The sequence below is a fragment of the Rhincodon typus genome, chromosome 5 (genome assembly GCF_021869965.1).
Source record: "Rhincodon typus isolate 14 chromosome 5, sRhiTyp1.1, whole genome shotgun sequence".
Lineage (NCBI taxonomy): Eukaryota > Metazoa > Chordata > Chondrichthyes > Orectolobiformes > Rhincodontidae > Rhincodon > Rhincodon typus.
Genome location: NC_063336.1, coordinates 104,739,538 through 104,749,385, shown reverse-complemented (window position 1 = coordinate 104,749,385; position 9,848 = coordinate 104,739,538). Strand labels below are relative to the sequence as shown.

The window sequence follows — 9,848 nt, the reverse complement described above, 5'->3', positions numbered from 1 at the left end:
AAGACCCTTCTTCTGAAGAAGGGTCTAGGCCCGAAACGTCAGCCTTCCTGCTCCTCTGATGTTGCTTGGCCTGCTGTGTTCATCCAGCTCTACGCCTTGTTATCTCAAGCAATACTGTGTGTATGTTTTTAATTCATTCACAAGTTGTGTGCTTTGCTACCTAATCCAGCATTTATTACATTTTCCAATTGCCTTGAAGGTGCAAGTACATCTCCTTGAACAGCTGCAGTCCATGATGTTGTGTGTGCTCTTTCAATGCTGTTATGAAGGGGATCCTACAATTTTGACCCAGGCAGAGTGAAAGAATAGCGGTATAGTTCCAATTCAGGGTGGTATGTTGCTTGGAGGGGAACTTGCAGCTGCTCATGTTCTCATGCATCTGCCCTTGTCCTTTTTGATGGTAGAGGTGACGAGGTTTGAAAGATGTTTTTGAAGGAGCGTAGTGTATCTTGCAGAGAGTACCCTCACTTTTTGAATAGGGGTGTCACATCAGTTTTCCAATCATTCAGGAGTTCTCCAGGATCCAAGGATTTTTGGAAAATCACAACCAATGCATCCATTATTTCTGTAGCTACTTCTTTTAGGATCCTAGGCTGCAACTCATTAAGGCCAGGAGACTTATCAGCCTTTAGCTCCGTTAGTTTGTTTACTACTGCTCCTCCAGTGATGGTGATGGCATTTAATTCCTGTCCCATATTCTTTAGTATTAATGGATGTTTGAAATATCTTCCATCATAAAGACTAATGCAAACCATCAGAAATTAAAAATATTCACTGGCAACCTGCCGCCAAACTCTATTAATGGCCACTTGAGTACCTCCACCTGCTATCTGCCTTCTCAGCAGCAGAGAAAAGTGGTTGCTTTCCCAATAGGGAAACTAGGGTGACCTGCCTTCCAGGTTTGGTGGGCGAATCCTTAAATTGCCATAATTTAGAGGTGTGAGTGAGGGATTGAGGAATGACCACCACAGCCTTAGACTCCATTCCTGCAAGACCAACCCTGTGATTCCACCCCTCCCCAAAACAACTTAACTGCTCACCAGTGGAAGTCGTCATGACTGTGACCTGGGCCTTCACGCGGTTCACCACCCAAACTAAGACTGGCCTCTACTTGGCAGCATCAGGTGTGGTTGGACTTCACTGGTGAGGCTCCAGATTGGATGAGAAGCTTGCTGGACTACATCTAATTTCCTACTTTGTGTTTGATTCTTTTTGATGTTGGAGTCTAGGAGTCAGCTGGCCCTGTAGTCATCAAGCACCTGTACTTCCACTTGATGCACAATGCAACAAATCCCTTGCTGCAGACCAGTCAGTTTAACTTCTCATGTAAGAAACCTTCTAGAAATAATAATTTGGGACAGAATTAGTAGCCATGTGAATAAATGTGGGTTACAACTGGAGGGTAACAACATAGATACAGAATTGGCTGAATGATAGGAAACAATAGTGGTCAATGGATGGTCTTTGAACTGGAGCAGAGTTTGTAGTGGAGTTCCCCAGGAGTCAGAGTTGGGATGCTTGTTGTTCCTGATGAATATTAATGTCCTCGACTTTGGAGTACAGAGCACAATTTCAAAATTTGCAGATAGGAAGAAACTTGGAAGCATTGCAAACTGTGTGAAGAGGATAGTATATACTTCAGAAGAATATAAACAAGTTGGTGAAATAAGCAAATGGATGGTAGATTAAGTTTAATGCAAGAAATGCAGATGATTCATTTTGGGAGGAAGAACATGGAGAAAGAACATAGATTACAGGGTACAATTCTAAAGGTGATGCAGAAGTAGAAGAACCTAAGTGAATATGTACCTAAGTCATTGAAGGTGGCAACACATTGAGGGCACAGTTGACAAAGCATACAACATCTTGGGTGTTATTAACAGGCACACAGAATGCAAGAGCAAGGAGGTTATGTTGAACTTGTATAAAACACTAGTCAGGCTCAGCTGTTGTAATGCATCCAGTTCTGGGTGTGACACTTTAGAAAGGTTCGTAAGGATGGGAGAGTGTACAAGAGGTTTGTGAAAATTATTCTGGATTTGAGGACAATGATGATTTTAGATTGGAGAAGTTAGAACTGTTTTCGTTGGAGAAGAAAAGCCTGAAATGGAATCTGGTAGATGTTTTCAAAATCATGAGGGATTTGTACTAAGTAGATAGAGAGAAACTGTTTCCACTCATGAAAGGATCAAGTACAAGAGGGCACACAGTAAAGTAATTGACAAAAAAAGCAAAAGCTTTTTCATACTGTGATTAGTGAGTGTCTGGAATGCACTGTCTGAGAATCTTGTAGAGGCAAGTTTAATTGATACATTCTTAAAGGAGTTGGAATTTTTTTTGGAAAGGAGCAGTATGCGTATACAAAGGGAAAGCTGGAAAATTGCATTCAATAAAATATTCATTTTGGCAACAGTGGACCTACAGAATGGCCTTCTGTATTATAATATTTCTGTGATTCTTCATCAGTCCAACAGAGAATATGAAAAAAAAAATCTTAAGTGAGAGTGTCCAAACTACAACATTGAGCTATCTGCAAGTTCTGACAGTTTCACCCACAATGTACATCAGTTCAGTTCTATTTCTACTAATTGTCCTGTTTTGAATTTTGAGAGTTATGTATGGACCATTGGACACCTTCATTATATTTTAAGAATAATTTTTGTTTCTCCTTCCTAATAAAGGACTGACAATGTTGATCTATTGGAATCTAAGGGAATATCAAAAATGTTTGTACCTACCACTATTACAGGCTGTCTAACAATGCACCCCTACTGAGAAACTAGACTAAACTTGGTTATACTCTCAAGTTACTAAATGGGGACTATTGCCACAATAGGGATATATTCTACATCAGAACTTCAAAATCTGTAGGTAACTCAAGAATGTATTCCCTCTAAGTCATAGAGCAACCTGAAGGATCCTGTACACAAGTAGATTCCTTTAAGTCACCATCTCCATGATTGTGCACAAAATTTACGGGGCCTATGTGAAGACACGTTCTTCAGATTATCAAGATGTATAATTTGTTGTAACATTGAGTCCTCAGGCTCAGCTCTGTTCACAGACTTGAAACATTAACATCTCCTTCTCCGTCGATGCTACCTATTCTATTGAGCATTTCCAACATTTTTGATTTTTTTCAGTCTAAAGATATCTGGCATATAAGCAGGGCTATAACCCAACTTTTTTACCAATAATGTATATTAACGCCCTGTTTGAACTTTATCTGTATTTTCTTTTACAGAATTGAAGGTTTACCTTCTATTTCTGCTTTGAAGTTTAAAGGAGCATTGCATATGGTTGTTGGCACTACAACAGGGCAAGTGAGTATTGTATCCAGATATGGCACTTCTTCTGAGTTATTGAATTTGTTTCTTAAATTAAAGAAATACTAATGTATCATCCCACCATAGCATGAGAAATTCATAACCTTGTAATTTTTGTAGAAGGATTAGTTCTCTTTATTTTAATTGTAATAATTTCATTTTCATTCTAAAATTATTTTTCCCCACTCCCTTTTAAGCTTTTTCTGTCTTCCTGTTTTCAATGTAACAATGACTTCTTAATTTCAATGGTGTTTTTCTTTCTTGAGAAGTGTACACTATTTATACATATAGTCTGAATGGGACCTGTGGGTTATTTTAGAATTAAACTTGGACTGGATTTGTACTGCATTCTCTGGAAATTCAGATCCATCCAGGTCTGATTCCTCAGGAATTTAGTGCCCTGCATAGTCTGCTGTGTTATGCTATCATTTCTGCATTGGTATGCATCCAAAACCACTTAGCATTGGTCCATTCAGCTGGCATTCATCAGGAGAGCACGTTGTACTGGGTATCTGAAGCATTGTATATGTTCAAGTATCAAATACACTCTGGACAGTTACTAAGCTGCAAAAGTTGGAACCTGAAATTGACAGCATGGTTACGTTATTCTCAAAAGATTTATGAAATATTCCCCTCGGACAAATTAGTTTGGAAAAGCATTCTCCACAACTTTTTTCTCCATTTCAAACTTTTATCTGGTGATAATAATTGCCGTTGCTTTTAGGGAAGCATTCATGCAAATAATAGGAAAAATGTCGAGCCAAAGGGAAATGTCTTCATTAGTTGAAAGTATATTAATAGGAAAAAAAATGTCATCACTACAGAAGTTCCTTGAGGAATTGTCCTGAACCCCTATTATCTAATGCAGTCTCATCAGTAATCTTTGTATTGGGCTGCTTGCTAACAATTACACAGTGAGTATCACAAACAGGAAACAGTGCAGCCATACAGCCCATTGAGCCTGCTTCACCATTCAATATGGGGAAAGCAATGGCTTAGTGATAATGTTAGTTGACTAGTAAGCCAGAGTCCCCAGCTAGCATTCTGGGAAACATTGCTAGTCTAGTCAAACTTGTCTACTAATGATAACCATGTAACTGTTGTTGATTGTCATAAAAGCCCATCTGATTCACGAAGTTATCCTTACCTAGTCATGGTGCAAATGTGGTTGACTCTTAATTGGCCTAGCAAACCACTTGGTTCACAGGCATTTGGGTTTGGCCCACAAATGCTAGCCTTGTTAGCAACGCCCACATCCCATGTGAGAATTAAAAAAAATTGTTCCATATATTTCTTGATCCCTTTAGAACTCCTGTCTATCAATCAGTCCTCAACCCTAAATATATTCATCAATGGAGCATTCACAATCATTTGAGTAAAGAAGTTGCTCCTCATCTCAATCTTTAATAATTGGGTCCTTATCTTGAGACTGTGCCTCCTTATTCTAGATTCCCTAGCCAGTGCAAACAACCCCTCAACATCTGCTCTATCAAGCCACTTCAGAAGCTTGTGTGTTTCAATAGGGTCATCTTATATTCTTCTCGCCTTCAGGGAAAATCTACTTGCTCCCCAATCACAGGGCAACCTTCTGATCCAATTTTTACTATGCTGCCTCTGATACAAATGGGGACTTTGCAAAAAAGACCTACATACCATTTACTTTACTAATTCCCTACTGTTTCTGCATGTTAACTATATTCTTTGTACAAATACACAGAATCCTTTTAAATGTCAACATTTACAACTTCATAAAATATTCTACTTTTCTGTTCTGATGAACAAGGTGAATAACCCCTCACTTCCCCACATACTCTGCTGTGACCAAGTGAGGAGGAGAAATTGACTCCCTTTTTTTAACCTGCTCTGGCTTGTTCAAGCTTAACTTTTTTTTTTAATCACACTTCAATTAAAAATAGTTAACTAAATCAAAATGAAGTAGCAAAATTACAAGGTCCAGCAGCATCTGTGAAGGGTCACCGGACCCGAAACGTTAACTCTGTTTTTTTCCTTCACAGATGCTGCCAGACCTGCTGAGCTTTTCCAGCAGCTTTGTTTTTGTTCCTGATTTACAGCATCCGTAGTTCTTTCAGTTTTTATTTATCCAAATTACAAGGTGTTCTATGAGTGAAAGAAAGGGAAATTTTATTGCCTACTACCCCAAAAAAAGTATCATCAAGCACAAGCAGAAATGTAGATAATCTTAAAAAGTTGATGTGATTGGGGATGAAGAAGTAAGGCGTTGTCTGGTACAGATAGCAAGGTAAGGATGTGTTATGATCCTCATTTACTGTTGGTTTCATAAGTTTGGCTCAGTTTGATCACGTGATCACAGCAGCTATTTTAGGCCTGTATTTGCCCTCTTTTAAAAGGCCACTTGCCCATGAAGGTTTCTGGCATTAGAATTGGATGATGAGAAATTGAAGGTTGATAGTCCTTTTTTTTTACTACAATTGTGATAATATTCCATCTGCCACCTTGTGGCTGACGCACTTAACCTATCCATATCTCTTTGCAGCCTGTTTGACTCCTCATGGATTGCATTTCCACCAAAACTTGTATCATCACTAAATTTGAATGCAATTCTCTGTCTCTTTATAAGTAGTTAAATACATTGTAAATAGCTGAAGCCCATCACTGATCCCTGTGATATTCCACTGATCACAGCCTGCCAACTTAAAATGTCCATTTATCTCTACACTTCCGTGCTTCTCCCATGAATCAATTCCCTCTTTGACTGATACATTTGTCACAGAAATGATGGCACCATTGTTGTTGAGTCTCCTCCATTAATTTCGTGGGGAAGTGGGGATTTGGCAGGGGTGGTGTGTAGTGGATGTCTGTTGACTTTACTCTACTGTGGGATCACCAATGATGCAAGAATGTGGTAATTCAGGGAAGTAATTCAAGGACACCATAGGATGGATGCTGAATGTAGTATAGCCAGCATTACACTCGTATATTTTTTAAAAAGCATTTAGTTAATATTTGCAGAATGTTTCTTTGAGACCACAATGTAGGTTTGCATGTTATGAAGTTGACGAAATTGCAGTTCAGTTAACAATTTATCAACTGTTGTACATTTGGATGTTCTTTTGATCTTCAATATCAGGTTTTGTTATATGATCTTCGTTCAAGCTCCCCAGTGATTGTCAAAGACCATCATTACGGACTGCCAATTCAATCGATTGAATTCCAGGAGCAGTTAGATTTGATCATTTCGGCAGATTCCAGGATTGTAAAAATGTGGAATCAGAATACGGTAGGCTATTAATGTCCTAAATAGAAATAATGTGGTGGTGTTGACTCCAAAGGCACAAAAATCCATCTTGTGTGAGCACTCCATCTACCTTTACAAGTCAGCAATGCATTCCAAATATTTTTGTATTGATGTCTCTGCAGGTCTTCCAGTACCTGAGGAGTCTGACCAGAAATCTAGTCACAATTATGATGTTCGGTAACCAAGCAGTTTGAGTTGGCCCAGGCACTCTGAATTAATTTGCTATAAGAGTAGGTGCACAGTTTGGTTTAGTCCACTGATGGGTTGCAAAATATGTATTGCTTCACATGATTCTGTTGCTGATTTTGTTTGCTAGAAAAATCTGAAATGTAATTATAGAAACTTAAATCATAAGCCATTCAACAGATTGCATATGTTAGCAGTACCATTATAACCATTGTATCCTGTTAAGATTTTTCTCCTGCATAATTAAATCCCTCAGTACAATGATTCACACACTTCTAATTGCTATTTTATTGAAGTCACTTATGTGAAGAGATTGTGACATGCTAGCTTGATATTGCAGCATTGGATTTGAAGGTCTTTTCAGATTTCCAGCAACAGAAAGCAGATGTCAGTGGTTGCTGAGGAAAGTCCAGACTTTGGGTCATTGTTTCTGGAGGGCATTACCTGCTGACTTGTATATGCAGAGTTCATTACCGACCACTTGGCAATTGCCACCAACCACCAAGAACTTAGCTGCTGCAAAAGTTCAGTCCTGCCAACTACAATTCAGTGAGCTTATGGTATGTGGCTAAGCTGTGTTTAGGAGTAAGGAGGCAGTGCAGTGACAGTTGAATGTTTCTATGAAACTAGGCAAAAAGCCACAACGAATGATTTTTCTACTGATTAAACTAGTTAGACCAAAAATGCCCCAGTTTGTTGACATGTCTGTGCAATGCATTTAGTCATAGCCAGGGCCGTGATAGGGGAGTATATTTGGTTCCAGTATCCACCTTATGTAAGAAAAGAATAAAAGAAACATCAGACAAGAAAAGAAAAATTTGGCTACACGTTCTGTTGCAAACGGGAAGGCTGTAGCATAGTATTAATGCCACTTATCTCGCAATCCAAAACCCCAGGCTAGTATATTGGCGACATGGGTTTGAATCCCACCATGGTCATGAAATTGGAATTCAATAAAAATCTTGAATAGAGAGCTGGCCTAATTATGATGATGTAACCACTGTTGATTGACATGAAAACCCATCTGGTTCATTAATGGCCTGTAGGAAGGGAAACCTGCAATCCCTGTCTGATCTGGCCTATATGAGATGTGACTCCACACCCACAACAACATAGTTGATCCTGAACTGCTGTCCAACCAAATATGGATGAGAACTAAATGCTGGCCTAGCTGGTGATGCCTACACCCCTTGAACAAATTTTAAAAACTAACACCGCAATTGCCTTAACCGTTAAAATTTAGACACTCCTTGTTCATAAGTCAATAAATTTCCAAGGAGGGATGAAAGACCTGAAAAGTTTGCCTCTGACCATCTATTGGCAATCTACTTGTGCAAGAGGCCACATTGACTGACTGGCGATCTGTATTTCTTGGGTCACACCTTTTGTACAACATGATTTCCGTTTGAGTCAGAAGAAATTCCAGCTCTGTCCGGCTAAGATTGCGAACTCTGTCACTAGCCATTGGCCTGCACGAGAAATGCTCATCTGTGGGCCTCCAGTGATGTCCCCAAAGTTGAACAGTTTATCAGTATTCATTATCAAGCTACAGTGGTGGGGCACCAGAGAGCTCTTCATTTCAATGGAACTGAATCCCAGAAACAAGTTGCTGCTTCTGGAACATGGAGAAAATTAATAGGAAAAAATAGTGAAAAATACAATTGAGCTATGATATGAAGAGTGGACATAAATATTTGCAGAAATGCAGGAAAAAGTGACCATTTGTGATGTTCGTTTTTCTTGCATATTGGACAATGCTGAAATGTGATTGCATGCTATGTACTTTATTTAAAATATATAAAGTATTGATTCAGCCTGAAAACAGAAAGAGCTATCACGCTAATTTGATCAGAGATAAACGAATTCTACAATCTGCAATATCTCCCAAATATGAACACTGAGTTTATAAATGGGCAACATTTACCATAATTTCATGTTGATGGGCAGGTTCCCAAAAGCTCAGATCTGCAAAACAACAGGAATTGTATGGGTGTCTCCAATAAGTACAGTCGTCTAAATGTTACTGGTAGCAGTAAATTGAGAAAAGTAGATCAGGATAACCAGGCGTGGGTAGGGATGTGGTGGTGAAGCTGGTGAAATCTGGAAATGTGGTGGCCAGGAAAAGGAATACTGAAATAAAACTAAGCAATACTGAGACAGGAGTTTTAGTGACCACAATTGCATTTTTTCTTTTAAAAGGGGAAAATGTTCACCTCTATTGAAACCGAGCATGAAATCAATGATCTGTGCCTTTATCCTAACTCCGGTAAGTGCAAAACTACTTTGCAGGTCAGAATGGTGATACGTACACATGTACTTTGTCATTCTAATGCCTATGAGTTAAATCCACTATTTCAGTATCTTGTCGTTTTTGAATGGAACTCTGAAGCACTAGACTGCCTGTGAAGCTTATTAAGTAATGTAGGATTTTCAATATTAATATTTGTGTTTAATTCTTCACAGAGAGTCATACAGCATGGAAACAGACCCTTTGATCCAACCAGGCCATGCTGACCACGTTTCCAAACTAAACTAGTTCCACCTGCCTGCGCTTGGCTCAAATCCCTCCAAATATTTCAATATCTGAACAGCATGTCATTCTTGTATTATACATTCAAATGTAGATTTTGAAATTCTAATGTACTTGCAAGAAATGAAAATGCTCCCAAACAGATAAGTTTTGAACTCAGATGAGATATTCTGCACTTAATTTGATGACTGAACAAGCCAATTATGAAAAAGCAAAATTTACCATGAGTGCCACACATGAAGTTGTTCCTTGCTGATAGCTTTTCCTGCTTTTATTGTGTTTGCAGAACTGGTTCTTGTGTTGGAGTTTTTGAAATCTCATTTCATCAGTGACAAATTTCTACCTAAATTCTTGGTAGTGTTATCTGCATTGATCATCAGCTAGAGTTTCCCAGTTGTCATAATTGATCTTGAGGACTTCAATGTCTCTTGAATGGCGTCCATTAACTAGAGTTTTGAACACACTGCTGGACTCTCTGTATCGATTATATCCTTGTATAGCATGCTCTTGGAGATGTGGCCATCCTCCA

The 9,848-nt window shown here is 38.8% G+C and overlaps 1 protein-coding gene across 1 annotated transcript in view; it reads left to right on the top strand.

Moving 5' to 3' along the window:
• The window catches only part of nol10 (nucleolar protein 10), a 46,162-nt gene that overhangs the window by 22,679 nt on the left and 13,635 nt on the right, over positions 1-9,848 (top strand). Inside the window, exons 10-12 of the mRNA XM_020511446.2 lie at positions 3,245-3,323; positions 6,436-6,585; positions 8,989-9,055. Coding sequence (XP_020367035.2) covers positions 3,245-3,323; positions 6,436-6,585; positions 8,989-9,055 — 296 coding nt within the window. The remainder of the gene's footprint in view (positions 1-3,244; positions 3,324-6,435; positions 6,586-8,988; positions 9,056-9,848) is intronic.